General features: G+C 37.7%; 1 protein-coding gene across 2 annotated transcripts in view; it reads right to left on the reverse strand.

Annotated features, from left to right (window-relative positions):
- Nucleotides 1-10760: 10760 nt before the first annotated feature.
- Nucleotides 10761-24982, reverse strand: part of LOC124637160 (furin-like protease 2) — a 194111-nt gene continuing 179889 nt past the window's right edge. For both annotated transcript variants that reach the window (XM_047173513.1, XM_047173514.1), the window contains 9 exons: nucleotides 24117-24424; nucleotides 22234-24030; nucleotides 21923-22156; nucleotides 21120-21278; nucleotides 19691-19830; nucleotides 17743-17998; nucleotides 14909-15000; nucleotides 14398-14561; nucleotides 10761-13688 (listed from right to left, as the gene is read on the reverse strand). In XM_047173513.1, coding sequence (XP_047029469.1) covers nucleotides 13497-13688; nucleotides 14398-14561; nucleotides 14909-15000; nucleotides 17743-17998; nucleotides 19691-19830; nucleotides 21120-21278; nucleotides 21923-22156; nucleotides 22234-24030; nucleotides 24117-24424 — 3342 coding nt within the window. In that variant the 3' untranslated portion in view covers nucleotides 10761-13496. The remainder of the gene's footprint in view (nucleotides 13689-14397; nucleotides 14562-14908; nucleotides 15001-17742; nucleotides 17999-19690; nucleotides 19831-21119; nucleotides 21279-21922; nucleotides 22157-22233; nucleotides 24031-24116; nucleotides 24425-24982) is intronic.

The following is a 24982-nucleotide window of genomic DNA, read 5'->3' on the forward strand; positions in this document are numbered from 1 at the left end:
AAAAATTGTTTCATGTGATGAGCATTTTCAGCTGAGATAATAAATTTTAAGATCTGGAACACCTGATGTGGAACCCCAAGAGGCCAGCTTCTCTGTACCATATATAGGTATGCCGTTTTAGCAAAAGTTGTTCAATTTGATAAGCACTTTCTATTGACTTATACAAATTGAAGATCTAAAACACCTGATGTGGAACTCCAGGGGCCCAGCTAGACTATAGCATATAGAGGTATGACGTTTTAGCAAAAGTTGTTCAATCTGATAAGCACTCTCTGTTGACTTATAAAAATTGAAGATGTAAAACACCTGATGTGGAACTCCAGGAGCCCAGCTAGACTATAGCATTATGAAGATATGACGTTTTAGCAAAAGTGGTTCAATCTGATAAGCACTTTCTATTGACTTATAAACATCGAAGATCTGGAACACCTGATGTGGAACTTCAAGAGCAATACTACACTTGAAATGTATAGAAATGAATGTTATGAAATAGGTATGGTGAATCAAAAAAAAGTAATTAGTCTGTCTTTTAGATAACCCTAAAATAATGGACACGTATTTTTCTTTTCTCTCTCTCACAAACAAACAATAACGAAGATACAACAACACTTGAATTTCGTTTTAAGTCACTGCTTAGTACAAATTTTACATACCTAGACGTGGCGTCACGAGCCTCCACTCTCCGACTTTGTTGCGTTATATCTCATTATTATTTTGTATGTCTCTTCCAGACCTCGGGACTACATAGTTCTGAATTTTCATGCCCTTTTGAGACAACTTTAATGAAATGGTGATACAAAACCGACGATTATCCCTTTATACACTATAAAAATGAACCCAAGGACAATCCCAGGTGGACGTCGTTAAAAAAAAGACAATCCCCGGTTCTGTGCTAAACTATTGCTAACTATGGAGAAAAACTACTTGGGCTATTGTGATGGGATGTTAGTGGATGACAATGTATTAGGTACATGTAAAAATGGCAGGTGGAGACTCGCCACCTCACTTACTGGGCCCCCGGGAACCAGTCACTGAATAGCAACAAGAGGGCAACAGGGTAATGAGCGGCGGGTAAGGGTGAGGATACCTCGGCGGACTTTAAACGCAGATTACGCGCTCCCTGTGCTTACCATGAGGCACCTACCCTCCGAGCAGGGCTACTAATGCTGCTCTAGCGACTCCACTCTGGACGGCCAAGCCAAGCCAGAGGCGTGAGACCTACCCCCGTCATGGTTCACTCCGACCGGCCGGAGATGGGGGACAGTATACTCTCCCTGGAGAACAGTATATATAGCTCCGCGGGGTCGCTACTCCCCGTCATCAGCCTCAGATGTCCTGCGGTGCCTATATCTCATTATTATTGTCATTATTATCTCAAGAGCCTTTGTCCCAATTATGTTAGGGTCGACTTCCAGTCACGATGCAACTGAGTACCAGTGTTTTACAAGGAGCGACTGCCTATCTGACCTCCACAACCCGGTTACCCGCTCAACCCAACACCCCTTGGTAAGACTTACTGGGTTCTGACTACCCATAACAACTGCCAAGAATGTTCAATGACAGCCGGAACCTACAGTTTTTACATCCCCTCCAAATAACGGTCATTGGTATCCAAAATATACATAGAAAGTACATACGAACTTAGAAAAGTTGCATTGGCAGGCACTTGCCAGACCTGGAATCAAAGACGCACGCTCATACTTGAGAGATTGGTTCTCTACCCACTAAACCACCACGACTTCAACTAAGTTACCACGACTTTGTCATCTATTTAATGTTTTTTTACGTAATAATACGTGTAATATTTTTGCCACACACAACTTAATTGCGGACTAATTAGAATCACTACTTTTATCCCTATGGTCACATCTATTGCAGTTCAGTTCTCAGCGTTTTGTTTAGTCTGCTGTGCTTTTGCCGTTAAAGTACAAAAATTAAATATATGGAACGTTTCTAATGGTTATGCGTATTCCGTTGTTTTCAAGTCAAAGGGCCCTTAAAATTCAATATCAGACTATTCAGATCTTTGATTTTGCTGACCCCGTAGTCGCTGGCATAAGGGACAGGATCCGCGTACGAAGTCGCGGGCAGAAGCTAGTTCTGAAATATAAGCTATATTACTGCCCATCAAAATCCATCTAATAGTTTTTGCGTGGAAGAGGAACTAAATAGCTTGAGCTTGATTCCTTAACTTTGAGAATTACTTTAGGTTTTATTAATATAATCGTGAATTCACCTATTCTATTATTATAACTTCCAATCTCAGTACACTAGACAATCAGTAGCGAACTAGCTAAAGTTTCATTAGTTTCCATCAAAATAACATCGGGACAGTCTCGTCAGCTCAACTCAGATTAATATTTGATACAGTTATCGGTACTGAGTACTTTATTCCTCTGAGAATACAACAGCGGGTAGCTCGCAGAAACTTTATACTGTGGGGTCAATGACATTGTTCTACTATGTACTCCTTTTGTAAGTACTTTTCAGTACGTACTATTTATTTATAAACTATTGTTGTTTGGGTGTATTTTCGTCTGGTTAATACGGTAAATAAAATAAAATTGTTTAAATGTTTTAATGTTTATATTTAGTTTTATGTTAAAATGTCTATATTCAGTACAGTTCACAGTGTAAAAGGGTTAATAAATATTCAATAGTTCTTATTTTTTGGGTTACACTACATTGCCTAGTTTAGTAAAACAGCATCTAGACATTTTTTTGTTCTGTAATTAATCGTTTCTTGCGGTTTTAACCGCGTCCAGGGAGAACTTCTCCCTGTACCTGTATAGAATACTACCTATATCATCCAAGTAGCGTTCCCAACAGTAAAAGGAATCTTTAAAATCGGCTCAGTAGTTTCCTAAGCTATAAGGTAAAAAAAAACAATATAAAATCCTCTTTATAACATTTTGAATAAAAATGCAACCAATTTTAATTTGGCATTGCCAGTCAGGATTTCGAAACAGATAACACCGATGTAATTTCAGAATATCGACATTAATTATACGGACGCTGTGGTCACGTGGCAATCGGGCTTCCCGTGAAATGGCGAGAGAGCCGCGCCGTCTGTTGCGGTCGGCACGGACGAACACAAAGGGAAGTCTTCATAGCTCTTGATACACTGTGATGCAGAGGAAGATGGTCAGGTATCTATACTTAATATTATAAAGCTGAGGAATTTGTTTGAGCGAGTAAATTCAGATACTTCAGGACAGATTACAAAAAAAAAATTCAGTCTCAAGAGAGACAGCCCATTTATCAGATGTGCAAAGTAATTTAAAATGGGTGAAACGCTGTCGGAAGTTAGTAAATTAAAAGAATAAATGCATCTACTATAAATGTTTCTTTATCCCATCAATTTAGTAACTCATCTACTGAAATTAATTATTAAATATTCTGTACTCAAACGATTCGATTAAAACGCAATTTATTTACCATAGCGAACTAGTGAAGTTTGTGTATGAATTCAATTCACGACTCGCACCGTGCCGTACATACATATTGACAATTACTATGACCCTTGTTATTTCAATTTGTGCCATTTCCATTTCGTATCCGAACTCAATAATATCAGTCGTTTTAACATACATTTGATCAACCTCCTCATTAACATATAGATAGGGTCCCGAAAAATTCCCTATCCAAATTGTACCTTCCTTTTTGTCCCTTCGGGCTCTTGCCAAAGATAAATTAGGACCTTTTTTGTTGGTCCTGTGACCACTGGGGCGGACTCGAGACATTCATTTGGATCCTGTATACATTACGCGGAGGTATTGAAGATCTGAGTAGCTCAGGTTAATTATTCCGTCGGAAACTTGATTAGCCTTTGTAATAGGGTCCCACTTTTTGTTTCGCGGTTTGAGTACGTTTGTACTTTTTGTTAATTAAACTTTGTTTTACAACGTTTAAAAATGTTTCTCGAATTGTTAAGTTTTAAACGGTATTTGTGTTGTATTTAATTTGTGTATTATTTAGTCTGTCTGCTTTTTTATTTGGCTCTTTATTTAATTCTCTTGTGTTTTGTTCTCAATCTCGTGAATTGAGCTGAGTGATTAGAATACCTATTCAATATTGAATTTAGAGTAAACTTTTTTGGTGGCACTAATTACTTCTAAACCATTGTTAGTCCCTCTAAGCCGGGATTCAAATTTAATTAATAAAATACGAATCACTTCAATTCATACGCATTACCATTGTTTGGTGAACCCATTAAAATTTGGCAAAAGATTATATCTATTTAATTTCCCATTCACGAGCACCACGCGGCAGATAGTAGAGCCTAAATACTCCTATTCATTGAAATCATTTAATTGAATTCGGCATTTAGCGCAAACTAAATATATCCGTATATTACTCCCCCAATTAATAACGTCATGAGGCAATAACAAAAACGCTGTGAACACCACTCACTAAACAACACTATTATGCTGTTTGATTTGCAAGGAATTAATATGAAAATTAACCGAGTCCCAGTGAAATTGGATCGGCGAATCAATAACGGGCAAATTTATTCAATTAATAACCCCCAAACACTGAAATAAAGTGGATAAATGTCACATAAATTAGTTAGCGAGTGCCTGTCGATGATATAATGTGCTGCCGGTGAAATGTGCCCGGATAGAATTAGGTGTTATATAATGCAAACGTTTGATGGAACTTCGTGTTAGGTAAACTGGATATTAAGTTGACGAATCAATATTTGATATTGCTTTTGTTGACTGTTTGGTATATTGGAAAATATAATTGAAGATGAAACTGTATTGTATGTATATTGATAGAGATATCTATATTTTTTTAATTTTCTAATATTTGTATTAATTTCATTTGATTTTACGTCGGTAAAACAAAACAAAACTTAGTTGGCTAACTCCTATCCCAAGAATGTATTTTAAGAAATTATATTCAGATTAGATTCACCTCGATAATATAGGAAAGGGCTTCTCGGTAGTCAGATTATTAAGGAAAACTATGCCGACTATAATAGCTTTTAGGTCTAGTTTATATTAATAGACCAATTATTGTTTAATAGTAAGATACCTTGGTACATATTTAAGTAGATTTAAATTGTTGAGAATAAAGTAAAGATAAAGACGAGTAAAAAAGTTTATATAATTCATGAAAATTCATTTTATTCAACGACAATAACCGCTTATTACTTCACAAAGACATAACAAAGGAACGGAACGATAGTCCCAAAAAATTACAATAAATCGAACGAAGAATCCGTCAGATCGAATTCGTAAACTGTCGGACAATATCGCAAAACTTCTGTAAAAGAAAAATATTCTTTCCGGGAACACATACATTATTTATACCCTGTGTGATATCGTGCTATATCTTTTGTTTACCGAGACTTGTTCAGTCTTGAGGGATACGGCGCGTCGCCTCTATGTACTGGCATAAATTGAATTATCGAGCCCACGGAACGATGCCTGGCAGTCTCGTGTCCAGGGGACCAAGTTATTGAATATATTGAATTTATTTACATAAGCGAAAAAAAGGTTTCGAACAAAAAGTACGGGTTATCATATATCATGTCAACACGAGTTAGGTTCGTCCGCTTGTTATTCGATTTTTCATATCGATACGTGTGAAAAGTATCGATATTAAAATGTATTTATGGAACGACAGCTTCATCAATGCTGGGGCTTCTAAACGATGTGTGATTTCAATATATACAGTTACGTTAGCATTTTAATAGTATTTTTGATCTGAAATTCTTCTTCTTTCTCCTGCCCTGTTCCCAAATATTACTTGGGGTCGGCGCAATATGTCATTTTCTTCCATTTTCCCCTGTCACTCGTCATACTGACACTCACTCCCTTCCTATTCATATCATCTTTCAGGCAATCCATCCATCTTTTCTTAGGTCTTCCTCTTCCTCTCCATCCATCTACATTCATACTTAGCACACACTTTGTTGCATGCGTATCATCCCTCCTCATTACATGTCCATACCACGACAATCTTCTACTTTTTTTGATATATTTTTGATCTGAAATTCATCTTATTATATTACTTATACCATGTTGATTATTAAAAAAGCTACTTACGCAGTAAGAATTTGTTATTATCTGATTACTGAATCAGAGCAATGAGCTCAAAAACCACGTTATTTTTCCGACAAAATAATTCCTTTTTTCGACTATCAATCACAGCGATTATGATAATTGTTTTAAACAATTAAAGCTATGATAGATAGACGTAGCAACACAATTATAATTTTAACAATGGACTTTCCGGATTTTAATGATCATGTTTGTGGTAAAAAGTTATTTAAAAAAATGTTTGAATGAAGTCATGCACGCTGACAAATGAAGTTCAACGTGTATTCAAGATGGCGTCGATAGGCGATTGCCGATAGCCACCACGACAGGCGACAATTAATTATCAGACCGCTATTATTTCTGCCATCCAAAGCTTACCCTTATTATTCGATATTTTATGCTTTAATAAGGTATTGGAGCGATTCCATTCGATTTTGGTTTGGTCATAAATTGTGAAAAGGGTTTGTCATTTCATGAAAGACTTTTTGAAATCATATCGTCTAGTTTTGATTTAATTGAGGACCATTCATATCGGTTTTCTTTTTTTAGTTATTATGAGAGTTTAGTTAAAATAGAGTATTTTCCTCCCTGCTTGAGGGTGTAAAATAAAATTATCATAAGTACCTAACTCAAGTACCTAGGTATCAACATACATATGAATCCTCTACTACCACGCGTTTTATTAATTTGCTTTGATGCCTCCCACACAGCACCTTAATATTCACACCCTTCCTACTCTTCATCCTTCAGAATATTTATTCACTTTTCTTGTAAATAATACGTACTTTCAACCATCTACGACTTCTCACATACAATGTATGTCACCACGAACTCATACCTACCATAAATACAGCTAAGGGTTAAATAAATTACTTGAGAACCTCAACGTAAGTAAATTACAGCTTACGGGTTACGACTGACCCCATTACCTGAGCGTATGAAATAATATGTCGTGTTCTCTCACCATTAAGTAGGTACCTCTCTACTTATTACTTCGAATCAAGCCGATTGAATGAACCGATGTTATGAAATAGGTCATGGGTTTAATATACAGTAATAACATTCAATACGATTGGGATTTTGTGTTTTACCTATATTTCTTTTTGATATTTGGATAATTGAATTAGGTAAATGGTTAGATTGGAACAAATCGTCGTTTTTGTCATACATAAGTTAGATCAGTCGTAAGTAGGCCACCCACAGCCTACCTAATAATGGTCCTATTTTAACTGAGTTCCCTAAAGGCAGGGGGTTCTCAATTAGTGTATTCTTAGTTCATAATGTTTATATTATGTTTTTTTTTTTGTTTCCGGCCAACTACAGCCAAATAACAATTAACTTCCCCGAAAACAGAAAAAACTTTTAGAGAAAATTACAATTCCGCTTTCAGGCTTTAGCAGTACGAACAACGCATGAATGCTGCTCGAAGTTATATCACAAACAAGCTGCACTAACTCGCGGCCATAACTCAACAGTCGCAGTTAGTTTTAATCAGTCGTTAGTCGGTTACTCCCCCAGGGATCGTTAACAAATGGCCGACGCCACTCCGCGACGCAATCCAGATGCGTTTAATAGCTTCTTAACCCAATTACGAACGCAACTTCATGAAACATTTTGAGACATTGAAATGTTTATTATTATGTTCTACGCAGTTTTTGAAGTTTGGAATTTATTGGGGCTGTGAAGCGGGTACCTATTTATGGATTTTATTTCATCCATTTGGGGCTACTTTTTAAATTTATGCTCTGCGATGTCTTGTCATAGCCATTGTCCACTAGATCCAAAGCTGTCGGACTGCTTGTCGTTACATATGTACATTCTCGATAGTTGTAATATGTGCCTGAGATAATGTTTGTTCCTGATATTATGAGAAAATCAATGTATTTTTTGATGGGACTAATTTTCTTCCACAATTTTTAATTAATTAATAATCCATCAATGAATTAATCAGTGAACGCATAGATAATGTAGGTAAAGCATAACCAAAACTATACACAAAGTAGCTAAGTTTGTAAACATCTACCTAATCTAATCTAATCAAGACACCTCAAACCTAGTCCAAAAAACATTTTAAACTCACAAAAGCCTTTTTATACCCAACACAATTGTATAAATTGTTTGGAGCAGCCACCGCAATGGATGAAATGATAGGTCGGGTTGAGCCCGAGTGTCGCGTGGCACTTGCATTTGCTTTTGGCAAGCGCCTCATAGAAATGATTACCTAACTGCAGTAGTGCATCGTGCAATGTGCAATGTGCTATAGTGGTGTATGTAAGTGCAGTCGCATCTGCCACCCGCTGTTTGTTTGTACTCTAAAATTGTGGCCAGATATCGTGAAATTAAAGTCCAATTTACAAAGTGTGTTCAAATTATAATAGGTCTTTACCTATGAAATTGCCGTTCTGTATGAAAAAATGTAAACGTTTTTTTTTTCATGTTTTTTTTATTTGTAGTTATCAAAGTAATTACCCATGCAATCAATGCTTCTTTGCCAATGCAGTGGCAGTGAATTGATGCCCTTCTTAAAAAAATCAGCTGGACTGGAGGCAACCATTTGTTCAAAGGCATTTTTTACTGCCTCTCGGGTTTTTTACCCGACAAAAACATATCCAAATTCTGGAAAAAGCTGTAGTGTGTGGGCGCAAGGTCTGGTGACTGGCGGACGACGGAAAAAATCATTCATTTGTGTGTCTGTTGAGCAGTGCAAGGCACGTTTCGACGCGTACTTCGCGCTAGCGTTCATTAAGTTCGTGGGACGCCCATTTGTTAAGCTTTTTTACCTTGCCAATTTGACGCAAATGGATCAATATTGTTTTGACGCTAACGTCGAAAGCTTTAGCCGTAGATTGTGTATCATCAGCTTTCACAATCGCCTTTAATTCATCGTTGTCGACCAAAATCTTCGGTTCAACTTTCAGGTCGAAATTTCCAAAACGGAAGCGAGCACACCAATAACAGGTAGTGCGTTAGTTAGCAGTTTAAGCTCCGTAAACGTCGTTGATGTTACGTGCCGCTTGTGCCGCGTTGATGCACCACGGTACTCATATTCCATAATTACTTGATTTTTTAACGTATCCATGATGAAGAAGAAGATTGAATTGCGATGACAATGTAACACTAATCAATAAACTACTACTACTACTACTTTTGGAAGATGAATTCCATGGTTTTTTAATAAAATTAATTTGAATTCTTAGCCAAACAAAAAATATTATTGTCTGTCACTCGTCATACTGACACTCACTCCCTTCCTATTCATGTCATCTTTCAGGCAATCCATACATGTTTTCTTAGGTCTTCCTCTTCCTATCCATTCTTCTACATTCATACTTAGCACACACTTTGTTGCATGCGTATCATCCCTCCTCAAAATTATAGTTAGGTAATATTTAGCAGCAAATACTTGGGGATGGTTCCAATAAGTACCTACATTTTAATCTTGATATGAGGATAGCATGTTTATTTACCTAAATACAAGTAGTTCAATGTTGCTTTATATCACAAACTAAACGTAATCGTATCTAACTGGAACTGATATTTTTTTATAACTAAAATATCAAGACGACCAACACCTTACTGTGCCCGTGACCATGGATGCTGTAAAGGATCCGAAACTTCAGGATTAAAAAATATGAATATAACCGCGGTAAAATCCGTAAAAGTAGTTTTATTTAAATGTCTAATATTCGCGTAAGTGTCAGAAAACAATATGATATTTTATTAATTTTGAAGCTCTACTGCGGTAGGTAAACACCACACAAGCAAATCCACTAACTAGCAGTTAGTATCGTCTCTATGAAAACACCTCTAAGAATTCGTTGCCTATCGGAATTTGTTCTTCTGTCATACACCTGCCTACACTGAAGTACACTGTATTTTTATGACAACAGAATATCCCATAAAAGTTGTTAACGCTGTACTTATGAAGTTTTTATGGGCGAAAAACTTTATTTAACCCCCATACCCACATTTTATCTAACAATGAAGGTTTCTCGTGTCTATTACTTTCCTAGAAATACAATACAATTATAATAAGTAATACTTGACTGCATTTATTCATTTTATGCACATGTTAATTTATTTTTTTCTTCAATTCTTTCATAAAGGGTTACCAAAAAGTTTCTTATAAAAATCCTAAAACAGTCCAACTTAGGAAAAATAATTGCTACGAAGTATTTATATCCCAATTCCTATAATAAGCAGGTACTGGCATCTGCTTTCTAGGGATCGGCTTGTAGTCTAAATGTTAATGCGTGGACCACGGGACAATACTATGCAAATATCATCCCCCTATATTGGCCCAGTAATGTATGCGACGGGATAACACGGACGTCACACAACTATACCTGTGCACCAATATATTCAGCTATCATACATTGATATATGAAATCTGGAATTCAAACATTTTTTTTTGTTGGTAAATTCGAGTCTACAAAGGGTGATGGGAAACGTGAACGGAATCCATAGACAGCAATGAGGTCCCATAACACATGCGTCTTGTCTATGCGTGATGTTCTTGTCTTTGATATTTTTATGGGACACGAAACAAATAAAAAACAGACATCGTTGACACAGACTTCCTTTTTATTACAAATATTAATTGCACATAAGAACATTTCATACAAAAATATATTCTTAATTAAAAAGATTCCCACTAAAACAAACTAAAAAACCGCAATATAGATCGATATTACACAAATACATAATTAGAAAATTTTGATTATATGCAATCATAGTGGAAATGCAAAAGTATTTTATCAAATCAGATGTCAAGAAGTTTTTCCTAAATATTAAACGGAAATTAAAACATTAAGATTATTAAATTTGTTTCCTAATAAATTATTTCGAGTACATTTTAATTGACGAAACTCCAAGCCAAAGCAAATTGTGACATTCATTCATTATTTTAAATACCATAAGGATTTATTGACAATATTTCTTTATTAACAATTCAACAATCTAGCTAACATTATATACAGTTGTGATGGTAAATGGTAACATACATCTTTGACTTTATAAATTTGTCTATGACCGTCGCACGACCGACGCGACGGTCTTACAGTCGATACGTCGTCCTACAGTATTTATATCACATTATAGTTTATTAACATATCTGTCAAATATAAAACATTACAATTTCGAGACTTTATACAATTGAGATTGAAATTTGTGACAATTTTATTATTATTTAAATATAAAAACCTAAATTCTAAAAATATACCTAACGTCTGCAGAAATAAATGAATGATTTTAACTAATTACAATTAAAAACTAAGAAGCTTTACTACTTATAAAATAAAGTTAAAATTATGACGAGTCAAGGTATATTTTAGGACTATGTAAAAAATTGCCTAATAGAATCAACAGTTTAAACTATATTTTCGTCAACTTGAACAGGTTCAAAATTAAAATTGTACAATTTTTAAAACGCTATGGTAACTTTGGGCCTATGAACTAAATTACAATTAAAATACATTTAATTACAGTTAAGGGTCGTACCGCCATACTGAGAGAGCTCCAGATCTTATATCAGATTCATATTACATTACAGTGTATTGTGGCATGTCTTATGGCTTATTCAATGACTTGATGGAAGCATGTTTGCTGGTATTCGACTGATTCTTACGAACTTTTTAAATCAAAACAATATTTTCTGTGCAAATAGTTTTAGACCGTTTTAGTACCGTGCTACAACAATAGAAACTAAAGGAACAGAATTTTAAACTTAACTGCCTATTGAATAATTTCTATGACCCATTACGCCAAAAATGTGTGCCGATAACAATGCGACAGTTCAACAGTGAAACAATAAATATCAAGAGAGCCCAAATAAATGCAGAAAGAAAACAATGGCCGGCCAGTGACGTCACAGACAGTCAGTTGTTTGCGAGACAGATAGATCATACCACATATGTAATGCAAATTACCCCAGCGGCTAACATCAAAGGCAGGTTTGATTAAGTCGAGTGTGCACTAAGTCAAGATGTACCAACAAACATGGAACCACTAATACGGACGCGTGTTCCTTAAACATAACTACGAAACTTAGTGCGAATCTAGCATAATCTTAATCGATTAAGTTTCGATTATTCATTAAGTGGTAGATAAGTTTTCTATCGATAAAAATAATATTCCTGGACGTTTCTTCGTTTTGTGAAGTTCGAGAAGATGAACGGAATGTAATAGTTAACTTTAGTTACTTGAATGTTTGATATGGAATCGATTCTTTTGCAAACTTCCGAGAGATTGTCAAAGGAACACCATTTAAAATTAAGGTGGTGTTCCACTAATGCGCGCGGACAACGCACGTGATTTCAACTTTAGCGAACAATCCTACGTAGATCTTATGACGTCATTATGCATACACATGATCTATTTGAAGGCGCTACGCCCGTAGCATTGCTACGTCGGCTACGAGCGTATCGCGTTTATAAAATAGACTCATGTTACAGTAGGGAAAACGTAGAAGCGTGGAGTGCGTTGAATCTGCGTGCGTATGCTACGCATCAATGGAACGACGCCTTTACTTCGTCCAAGTATCACAACGTAACAAGTGTGGCGCCGACACCATCACGAACATTTGTTCAACTTACAATTTTATAACTAGCTATATTACATACATACATAATTACTTTTAATACAAGACTTTAGTACTTCGACTGGTGATGTTAATTTTATCGATACATAATATAGACAAACGATGGAAGTTCCTTAATTCGCATGTTTTGATCTTACATTTTCATTCAAGAAAAATAACACGGCGAGTAGAACTAATCTGTATAACAGTTCTTTTGTTACGTCATTATATAGCTACGTATTCGTTTTGAGAATTATTCTAGGTATTCTAGAATGTTCTTTGTCAGTATTATGATCCAGGATTTAACAATACTCAAAGCCGCCAACGGTCTCCCATAACATCACCAAACATTATGCAAAGACGGTAATTGCAACTAAAGTCCCAACTCTTTTATCGATAAATGTCTTTTACCGAATAATTGTCTTAACGAATCACTGAGCACGGACGTTTTATCGATCGATAGATAATCGTCGAGTAAATAAATAATTAACAGAAGTAACTATATCGTATTGACTATGTCGATAAAAAGCCCGCACTATTTGTATAACGAGCTTTAATTTTCACTAGCTTTTAAAGCTTGCTGGTAGGTGTCTTATAACAATCCAACATAACTGTAATGGTCCTCCTTTAAACACAGTAAAGAAATGAACAATAGTTCAACTTTGAAAAGAAATTCGCGTCAAAGTTACAAACTAGCGAAGTTGACTTACTGCTTATATCTCTATCGGGTTACGTTTCAACTAAAAATTTCAATAACTAGGAAGTTGTGACCGTACATCACTTATTGACTTACCCCTACCACTCGGCTCACTTGACTCTCAGATGATACACATTACGTCATTAACTTACGTCTAGGATCACAGCGCGCGCTATGTGGAATGTTCGAGAAGCGGCTCGTGTTCGTGTCCGCACTCGACTCGCTCCGCATCGCTCTCCCGCGCGGACAGCGCGGTGCGCGGAGTGAGCACGGCCACGTCACCGTCATCGGTGCACGGGATCCGCGAGTAGTCGATCCCGCGGTCGCGCGAACGTTTCGGCTTCTGTTCGCGCGGGCTGCGCGCCTGTTCGCAGAGTACATTATTTAAATTAAGAATGTAATGAAAAATTATGTTAATTAAATTAAATAAACATAAATTCTAGACATACTCCATTTATTTGCACATCAAAGTACGTTTCAACTTGATGTATACTTAGTTTATTATTCTGACAAATAAAATAAGTATTTATGCGACATCAAACGGCTTCATTTGGTATGCTGCTCTTACGAGAATGCCAATACTGACATTAATGAGGTTATTCGCAGTAAAGTATGAATGTTTATGGATAGACAGACCGTCATATAGTTTATTAGTATTGTGTGATGAGAAATGTGTAGTTTATTTGATATCTCCAGTGATACTGCGGTTACAGTAAAAGTTTGTACGATAAAATGTAAGGAGAAAGTTCTTAAATGGAGATGCAATGCAGAGATATTTGCAAAACTTTGCTATGTACCCTATATTTTCATCTTTAATTTTAGAGTATTCATATACGTACGTTTGTCAAGGACAGTGCTATAACGAGAGAAATAGTAAAAAGTTAACCTAACTTGAAAACAATCTAAAAGTAAGTAACTAAAAAAGATTTTGTGTTTTCCAATTTCGTTCTGCGTTATTTCTCGAATACTTATATGAAACATCAAATTCATTTGTTTTTTTTTTTTTCAGTCCACTTACACTCTGAACTAACATAATTATGTAGGTTCGAGATGTAAGGAGCAATGACACATACCTGTAACACCATGAGCACGGCGATGAACAGTGCCACAGCCGCCGCGCACACCGCAAGCGTGACGACGGCGGCGCTCGGCGCCGATCGACCGCTCGGCGCGGTGTGTAGCGCGCCCCACTCCGCGATGCGACGCTTGCCCGCTACCGACGAGTTTATGCACTCGCCTATGTACAAAAAAATATTGATATAAGTGCTTCCATAGAAATTCAGATTCTTGGTGAGTCTGCAGTGTTGGTGAAATAAATAATAATAATCAGATCTGCCAGCTGCGCAGACACAGATGCAGTCTCTCTCTCTCTCTATTACTTCACTCTCATAGCCCGATGGGATGGCGAATCGCCACGACCAGAAAGAGATCAAGGCCTGAATGTTAAAGTAAAATTAGTGGTATAGTTTTTCTGAATGCTTATAGCATTTTTTTATCAGAAAGTACCTATGTTTGTGAAGGTACCTACTATTTATATAGGTTATATTTTTTTTTAAACTGGTGTCTAGAAAGGATTTTACTTACCTGTATCAGGGTTACAATTACAGCAGTCGGTTGCCGGCGTGGAGTTAGTAGCGCCACGCTCCGAGCAGCACGGCACACATTGATTGTTTAGCCTAGGACCAAATACAACATCATTAAATCAATATTACACATTTTTTTTCTTTCATAAGTCAGAATTAAGTAAGGTATCAAGTATCTACGGGGCAACGGGGATATTTGAAGGCCACTGTTTCACACATCCTGGAGATAAAAACAACATTAGCCAAAAAATATATTCCTATTATATGAAGTACAATTCTATCATTGACAAAGCGATAAGTACTTACACTATCCCTAGGTCCTTAAACTAATTCACGATAGTACTAAACAGGGCGCAGAAATGTTAATTGGGAGCCACCAAAGCCGGGACGGGTTTAATCAATTCATACGACATTTCGCACCCACATAACAATGACATTCCATATCTAGGAACTTCGGTCGTATCACAAAGGAATCGTTGATACGCTATACACAGATTATACAGGTGCTAGGCAACCATTTCTGGTATTTCACTCGATTGCTCGCCACGATATTCGCACGTGGACAGTAATTTAGCAAACACGGAAGGACTGGTTGTATTATTTTGAATTCTGGTATGTGGCCTTGATGCGGTTGCCTGATGCTTTTTAATCCACTTCAGTGTGACGTCGAAGCGGTTTTATGTTTATTAGCCCGAAATTCTGGATCCAATCTATACGAATATTGTAAAACTGAAGAGTTTGGCTGTTACTTTGCTTGCGCTAAGCACTGGAACCAGATTTGAAAAAATATTTCGAAATCTCGTGAAATGGAGGAACCGCTAGAGGAAGGTTGTTGTTATAGCTTAGTAGACTTGAATAAATAAACGACCATCATATTAGCCTAAGATTAGCCATACAGTACCTTTCTTTCTTTCCTCGGAGCCTTTTCACAAACTATGTTGGGGTCGGCTTCCAGTCTAACCGGATTTAGCTGAGTACCAGTGCTTTACAAGAAGCGACTGCCTATCTGACCTCCTCAACCCAGTTACCCGGGCAATCCGATACCCCTTGGTTAGACTGGAGTCAGACTTACTGGCTTCTGACTACCCGTAACGACTGCCAAGGATGTTCAATAACAGCCGGGGCCAACAGTTTACCGTGCCATCCGAAACACGGTCATTGGTGTCTAAGATATCCTTAGAAAGTACATACAAACTTAGAAAAGTTGCATACCAATTGTTGTTGTTATGAAAAGCCATACAGTACCTACTGTAATAAAATTCGATAAAACCAAAACTATCACCGCAGAAATACGCAAAGAATTTCTTGACGTTAAAACATGACTTTGACCCTTTTACCCGCAACTCACACAAAAGGTGTAGCACTATTCAGTATGCAAGCGTAGTAAAGGTAAGTGTCCACTAGTTTAAGTTTCACTCGCAAGCCGACTTGTACGTGTGTCAGTGCCCTTCAATCAGTAAGCACCCTTACACCGTACTTTTGCCTCAAGACGTGGGGTTTGTCACGTAAAATGTTTCAATTGAAAAGAAAAACGCGGTTTAACGTGATATTCATAGTACCTACTCTTAGTTCTGGAAAAGGATATTTGTAAAGCTGTTAAACATCTTTTAGTTCTTAACAAATAAATAAGATTCGTTTTTTTTTAAACATCAGAAAAAAGAAAGCTATTTTACCGCGCATTGAATAAAAATTAACATGAGTGTATTTTTGCTCCAAGTATACTTTTGAATATAATTACTGTCGAATACCCTTTCCTTCCTTTACAAACAAAAGACCATAAAAGCCTCACTTTTACACTGAAACTAAAACGCTCACGTCCACTCGACATAGCCCGACTCTATTCCAGGCTCAGTTTAGAGGGCTGTTTCACTAGCTATTTCATACATAACCGGCGCACGGAACTTACCTCTAACTTATGACCCACCTGTCGAGCTCTCGAACACATGGCTACATACAACTGTCCCGCACGGAAAAAATACCCAGAAATTTTAAAATAAAACGCGAAGTGCGTTTCCGAGAATGGAAAACGTAGAATTGCTTTTATATTTTTTTATATTAATTCCCTGTTCAAAAGTTATTGGGTAATTTTTATGATCGGCCTATTTTTACTTGAACGGCGCGGCGGTGAAGTCCAAAAATTAATATTAAGTTAAAATTGTTTTGGGAGAAAATACAACTTTCTTTTACAGTAGAACATTTTTTCACAAGAAATATACATAAATCTCCACCTATGCTGAAAAGATGAAACAAGAGCGATCGAACTTTTTTGTTCGCCTATGATAAATACGAGTACCTACTTTTAGTTTTTTATCTAGGCTATAAGATTTCTGAATACAAAGCAGTAGGAAGTATTGTTCTTCCCTGCTGCTGTTGCTGTAATAGATCCATTGATAAGGCATCTTACCTCCCAAGGTGTCTTTATCTTCTCATGGGTTAAAGTCAATAAACAAAGAAATCGCAAGCTGTGTCTTCTTCGTTGGCAGCCAAAATGCATACGCTAATTTCAATCGTCATCATCATCATCATCATCGCCATGTCAGGCAATTACCGTCCATTGCTAAACGCAGGCCCTCTCCTAAAGGACCCCAATAATTAAAAACTAAAAACTTCACTGAACAAACCTGTCTAGTCTCAGTGTTCTGGAACAAGTCGTACAACTGAACTGTCCCGGTCCTGAGAAAGTTCGACAGGAGCCATCGCAGGCGCGGCACGTTCCACTGCTGGCGTCATAGTACTGGGAGCCGAGGCACTCCATACATAGCCCGCCGTCTAACATGAAGCGAGGCACGACTTGCAGTAGGGGCCTACCAAGTTGTACTGCTGAATGTTACAAACCTGTCTAGTCTCAGTGGTCTGGAGCAAGTCGTACAACTGAACTGTCCCGGTCCTGAGCACGTTCGACAGGAGCCATCGCAGGCGCGGCACGTTCCACTGCTGGCGTCATAGTACTGGGAGCCGAGGCACTCCATACATAGCCCGCCGTCTAACATGAAGCGGGGTGGGCAGGACTTGCAGTGGAGTGGGCCTGAGCCGTCGCATTCACGGCAGTAGTGGTGACAATGGCGACAGCCGCCTAGGCTCTGGTAGAAACCTGGGGGAGAAAGAATGCTTAGTAATCACGGATAAAGTTCTAGAACATAGAACTTGCTAACATTTATCTGCGTTTGTCCTAAGTAAGTCCAAAAGTACCTAATCGATTCGGAATAAAGACAATTTTAACGTGTTCTTAGCGATTAATTTATCAAATATGTTCGGCACCATTAATCATAATACGACTTAAGCAGATGCATAACCACATTAACTCCCACGACATTTAATTTTCCACCTGGTTAAGTAAATTCAAGCGAAGATTCTACATTCACTCGAATTGAAATACACAAGAGAATTGAGTAAGATTCTTTAGAAGGTACTTGAGACCACAAGGCGCTAACCGTGATAAATCTCTTTTAGTCAAACTAAACGAAAATCTCTAGGCGATAAAACGACAATAAATAACGGCTGTTTTCGTATATCCAAAGGTATTACAAATATTTTAAAACAAAAGTTCAGAACGGAATGACAACTATGATAAAAGGGGCCTACGAGGATATTGAGAGTAAAAGCAAAATAAATGGTATGATATAAATCATAACCAGACGACCTCAAAAAGGAATTTTATTTCCAAACCGTGTGTATAGATAGATAGATATCTACCGTTAACACACTGAACATTAATTCCACAAAAATTCCGATTCAATCTTTTGATTAAGAGCCAGGTTTAAACTAAGACTATTTTCGGCGGCCTAAGTGACGGCACCAGTTTCTTCCTGGCATATCGAAAAAATGGCGCCGAAACTGTTTAAACGATGCCTTTATTAAGCGACGTCGTTTAGGCGGCTGAAAAAAGTCTTCGTCTAAACTTAATTACTCGAGAAGGCATAAGCGTTATTCACACACAAGTTGGATTGAACGATTTCAAACTATTTTTGTCATGTGATCAAGTCACATTGTCGCAATTCTCTACGATACAAACGCACATTCTTTAAGTGTAAACAATAATAAACATACGCGAAGAAATAAAACAATAGTAACACATGTTTACGGACAGAACTCCGACCATATGTCGTCCACAAACACAAGAACATTATAATTCCCTTTGTTACCCTTCATAGTAACATGTTCATTAATCTCATCCATTGTATTACCGTCGCTAATCAATAATAAGGATAAACATATTTCGTTATTTTCCCTTCACGCCATTCACTAGAATCTTGTAATAATAACTAATAAGTGAGCGGGAAATATTCTATTGTTATCTTTATTTCCATCGTTATGAACAATCGATTAATTACGTAAAGAGATAAGGTAATGAAATGGACTAGTGATGAGTCGATCCATCGATAGGAAAATGGAAAATAAATGGAATTTAGCTGGGGAACACTTTAATACAAATATTGTTGCGATTGTAGATTACATATTATCGTTTGGGTTAAGAGTCCCTATCCTGCAAATATGAAACAGTATATGAGGACCTCAGACATCACCCATGTCCCTCATTGGATTTGAAAGCTCCAAAAATCTGAGTACTTCAGTATTCATTGAAAGATTTTGAATTCCTATAAGAAAGGGTTGAGAGGCCATCTGATAGAAAAGTAATAAATAAAAATAAAAGGTTGAAAATCATGATTTTTTGAACATCAAACACATAGACAGTTCCCAAATGCCCGCCCTTCAACACTTCCTATATGTTATTATAATTAAAATTACTTCAGTAAATTAATCTACGGAATTACTTCATACATACCTTGTGGACATTCGGGATGGCACTCTCCGGCAGCCAGTCTCCAGCCATCAGGGCAGGACGCACACTGGTCTCTCCGCGGCCCGATGCACGTGCGACAAGACAGGTAGCACTTCGAACACGTGCCGCGATCCGCGTAGTAACTGTGGGAAAGTGGTATTTTTACTAAGAAGTTGTTACAATTCCACGTCAAAGGCTATTAGACGGAATTGAGAAAACTCTGACACTAGGGTCTGTTAGGTAATTAAAACTTCAGTCTCTCTTGATAAAAAGATTTTGAAAATATGTGTATGGAGATGAGATCATGTGTATGGAGACAGCTTTCATTTGCACTGGTCATCATGAGGGTCAAAACGGTTTATGTAAACATATAACTCCTACAATCTGAAAGGTTTTTTTTTTGCTATTTAACGTATTGAGTAAAGTAGTGCATTTTGATTAAATAAATCGTTATTTACCTATTTTTATCTTTTTTTCCAATATTCTTTTTAGATTTTGAGTGAGATGTAAATTATAGAAAACTATTTGCAGAATGATAAAAAAATATTTCTTCTAAGAAATACTTAAATATTTTTAGGTTCCAATAATTTAGACGATAAAACCCTCAACGATGCTCGATAAAAACACTCTCCGTTAGTGAAAAGACTAAAATAATTCAATGTAAACATTTGAAACGTTTTTTAGCTTAGGCAACTTAGATACCACTTAAAGAAATTGCATTTGCCACCACGTAAACTCGTTTCATTTCACTCAGTATATTAACGCCATCTTTATATTCCAGTATTTAACATATCAATCTCGATTTAAATGTTATCGAAAAAATAAAACTTAAATCGCTATTTTATTACCACTTATCTGGATTTTTCATGCTTACAGTATTCATATAGGATACTCAGCTTCACTCAAAATCATATTTAGAACTAGGTACGGTCAATCGGTTCTTAGTATACTATTTGCGTTATCAAATCCTGCGTGTTTATCTGAGCAAATATTTGATCTTAGACATTAAATCTAATTAATATCTCAGAATTCACTCAGCTACAAATACACTGCCCACGACCACCTACTCAATCTATATTCAATTTGACTAGACACTTAATTAACTACTCTACTGTAACAATCTTGATAGGAATTTTTACACAAATACATATTAAACAAATAAACTACAGCTTTAAATAATGTGGTTGCTGTTTCAATTGTTTAAGTTATTGATTTTATTTTATTTACATTAACTTTTACCGGCAATTTATTTCAGAATGTAACTTGTGAGATAACGGCAGATAGAAGAGTATGGAAGGAGAAAACAGACTGCTCCGATCCCAAATAAAACTGGGATCGGGGCAGAAGACGGGAAGCCGACCCCAACATATTTGGGAAAAGGTTCGAAAGATGGAAGATGATGAGCAGGAGGATGATGAAGTATAAATCTTACCCATCAGCACAGGCAGTTCTACAAGCGCCCGACTGCAGCCTCAATGCGCTGACGCACGCCGTACAGTTGAGCCGGGACACGCACTCGGAACAACCGTGCATGCAGCGCGCGCAACGACCCGCTTCTGGGTAGTAGCCTCGACTGCATTCTGATACGCATCTAGAAGAAATGGTGGAAGTTAGGTTGGAAATACTGTTTGAACATTGATATTAATGGTCTTCAGTTTAAAACGAAGGATATAACTTTACAGTTTAATTGCATTATTTTGATATTGAGGAGTGTGAAAATATATAAACTGATATATATTTTGGACCTTCATGATCGTACATATTAGAGAGGTATTGTATTGGGCAAAATATAAATAAATAACCATTTCGTATTTGTTACATAATTAATGACTACTTAATTGTGTTTTTCGAACAGTATGGTATTTGGATTTTTGGTAGGACCTAAGTGCCGTGCAGTACTTGAAGGATTAAATTTCCGTTTTCTCAAAATAAAATAAATCTAAAAATGTAACTCAAAAATACAGTACCAAAAATATAACGGGGCAACATAATAATTAATGTTGACCTTACTCATTTGCTAAAAATAAACATGAAACCCGGTCGCGACCACGTGCATGCCAAACGTGGTTCGTTAGGGTTTCCGCGTGAAAATTAAATAGAATAAAGGGTTTCATACGCCTTTACATTGGTCAGCGAAATTCCGCTTTTTTGATTTGTTGAGACAGTTTTCCATTTCATTATTTAAACAGAATTATACATAAGAGTGTTAATTTAACAAATGTTCCGTCTACTCACTTGTATTCCTCGAGTAAGTTAGGGTTTTGACAAGTTAAACAATGTCCGTCGTTTTCGCCGTAGCATGAGTCGCAAGCTTCGTTGCATCTCTTGCATTTTTGGGCTTCTGCGAATTCGCCTGAACTGCATTTCTCAGTTCCCACAGGCATACATTTTCCCTTTTTATTGAGTTCCCAGTTCGGTTCACACGAGAGGCAAAATGCACTCGTACATGTTGAACAACCGACGGGACACCTTAAAAAATAAAAAATATTAAAACGAGGTCATAACAGAGCTTATAATAAAATGACATGGAAATATATGGTACGAACCTCATACATTCTTTCCTCTTTTTATCAGCGTAATAAGCTGGAGGACATGAAGTAACACATTTTCCGTCTAATGCATAAGTTGACGGGTGACACGTCACGCATTGCGCTTCTCCGGGCCCTTGGCACGAGTCGCAGGATTCGTGACATTTTGCGCACATGTAGTCTTCAGTTTCATAGTGAGATGGCGGACACGACGCCAAGCACGTTCCGTCATGTAGAACTAGGTGGTGTTCACAAGACGTGCAACCGTCAGCACGTTCGGAGCACGTGGCACAGTGGGCTGCACACGGCCGGCAAACAGAAGACTCGCTGTCTTCCCAGTAGCCGTCTGGGCATTGTTGGAGGCAGACGGCTAGGTCTGCTACTAGTAAGTGCGCAGGGGCACACGTCAAACAGGAATCCTGTCCTGGGCCAACGCAAGTCTCGCAGGACTCATGGCACGGCCAACATACGCCGCCTTGGTTCGCGTAACTTCTTGGCGGGCACCGGGATACACAAGAATCATCCAGACGGTAGTGCTTACACGCAATGCATTGAATAGGTCCTTTTCCATAGCATCCTTGAGAATCGCATTCGGGATCACAGTCATGCATGACGCGCTTGTCATTACTATCAGCGAGGACATTCTCCCCATGCGGAGAAGGGACGTTATGTCCGTCGAGCCGAGCTACTGCCTTTTCTGGGTCTGAGCCAGCGGCGAATAGATTTGGAAAGTTTTGATAGTTGGCAAACGCGTCAGTATTGTAAAAAGAATCACCGATAGTTTCATAGCCGTCCGCGGCGGTGGGGAATGCGAATGGTGGCGCTATAGGCGATGGCCTTTTTGTTCTTAATCGTACCGGATCGATTGCTGTTCCGTAAAATATAAGTTGCCACTTCTTAAGGATGCCAGCTTGGTTCACATGTCTGTTGCCGGCGTTAACAATTTGTAGCGTCCATCTGCCTTCAGCGTGTTCACCCCAGAAGTGAACACTTAAGAAAGGCCAATCATCGAAGTTCGAGCTCACAACATCACGTGGCCTTTCGAACAACAATGTTGATACAGTACCCATAGGCGAAGTTAAAAGTATACGTAAATTACCTCTAGGGAAGAACCTTAATGATATTTTACATTGAACATGTTCAAGATAACGCACTTCATTTACAGTAGAACTGCACCCATTAACGTCCATATGTGTCGCTAAGGTGTAACCAAACGTTGATTCTATCGGCTTATCTTCATTAATTTCTTGTGATTTACAAATATGTTGAGGCGGGACGGATATCCACTGCTCGGCTAAGCTGACCATTTCCGATGCGTCCATCAGACCGTAACCGAATTTGTGACTTACTTTTCTCTTGACTCCGTTTATGATCCATCCTCCTTCTTTTTCAAGAGGCTGAGGTCTTGACGTCATTACAACTAAGTATTGCATATCTCTCCATGTAAGTTCAGGGTTAGCTTCTAAAGCTAACGCACAAATACCAGCCGCAAGGGGAGCCGAAGCCGATGTTCCTGTATGTTCTACTGTACAAATATGATCGGACCGCAATCTGCCATCCATGTCTACAGTGGCGACACTCTTATCATGTCCTGGAGTGCCAGAACTGTATGTGGTAGCTAACGTAGAAGAGCATTCCTCTAGATACCAGGGTTTGTAGCCACCTTGAGTTGCACTAGATATCGACAACGTGAAGATACTGTTCGTGTAGCCGTCACAATTACAAGAGTCTGTATGTCTTCCACCGTTTCCTGAAGCCCACACAAAGATAGACCCTTTACCGCGACGACCACTCGTGACTCCGTAGATGAATGCCCTAAAAACAAACGCAAGTTATTATTTCTAATTTTCCAAGCCCGAACCTTATTTGCTTTATAATTGCTATAAGATTATTTATCTTACCTTCTAGCGAGTGGTCCTGGACCATCAACAGTTTTGCCATCGTCTTCAGGTCCCCAAGAAGCGCTGTAAATATCGATGTGGTCTGGATTAAGACCCAGGGCTCTAGCTTCGACAGCATCATTGACGACACCGTCCAACATTCGGACGCCACCGATACTGGCATTGTAAGCGATGCCTACGCCGCAGTATTGGTTGTAAGCGACGGCTGCCACCTCACCGGCGCAGCGGGTACCATGCTTATTGTCGCCATTGTCTTGAGGCATGGGGTCGTCATCGTTACCATTGATATCTGTAGACGCGTTGGCATCCTACAACAATACATTTACATTAAGTACGACCCACGCGAAGTAACAAATTCTATTACAACTGAAATCGTATTCCAAATCTTGTTTCCTCGTCGAAACAGACTAATGAATTTGCGAAATTTAAGGCACTTTTAGTAAAATTAATTAATTTCGATGTTGATACATTCACAATGTTTGTAATTTGGCTCATTTTGATAATTATTTGGCATAAATTTTGACCTTTTCGAAATCATACCTGTAAATTATTCCCCTAATTAAATTAATAATTTGGCTATTCTAAATATTCGTTTTCACGTGTATTTCTTAGGGAGGATCGCATTAGCACGCAACATTTTAAACAGGTAATTAATTGTACAAAGGTTACAGTTATGTCTTGTTTGGATAAGGAGCCTCGTGTTATCCCACTGTTACATAATATATTGAATTGCTAAGCCCTGAAAGTCTTCACTCTACAAAAGAGAACATCTTCCAACTTCTGACAAAATAAAGAATAGTGCCCTATTAAACCTAAACATTCAAATACATTCGAGTTTAACGAACGGTTTAGTCTAAAACCGGTTT

This window comes from Helicoverpa zea, chromosome 15 (assembly GCF_022581195.2).
Source record: "Helicoverpa zea isolate HzStark_Cry1AcR chromosome 15, ilHelZeax1.1, whole genome shotgun sequence".
In the NCBI taxonomy this organism is placed as follows: Eukaryota; Metazoa; Arthropoda; class Insecta; order Lepidoptera; family Noctuidae; genus Helicoverpa; species Helicoverpa zea.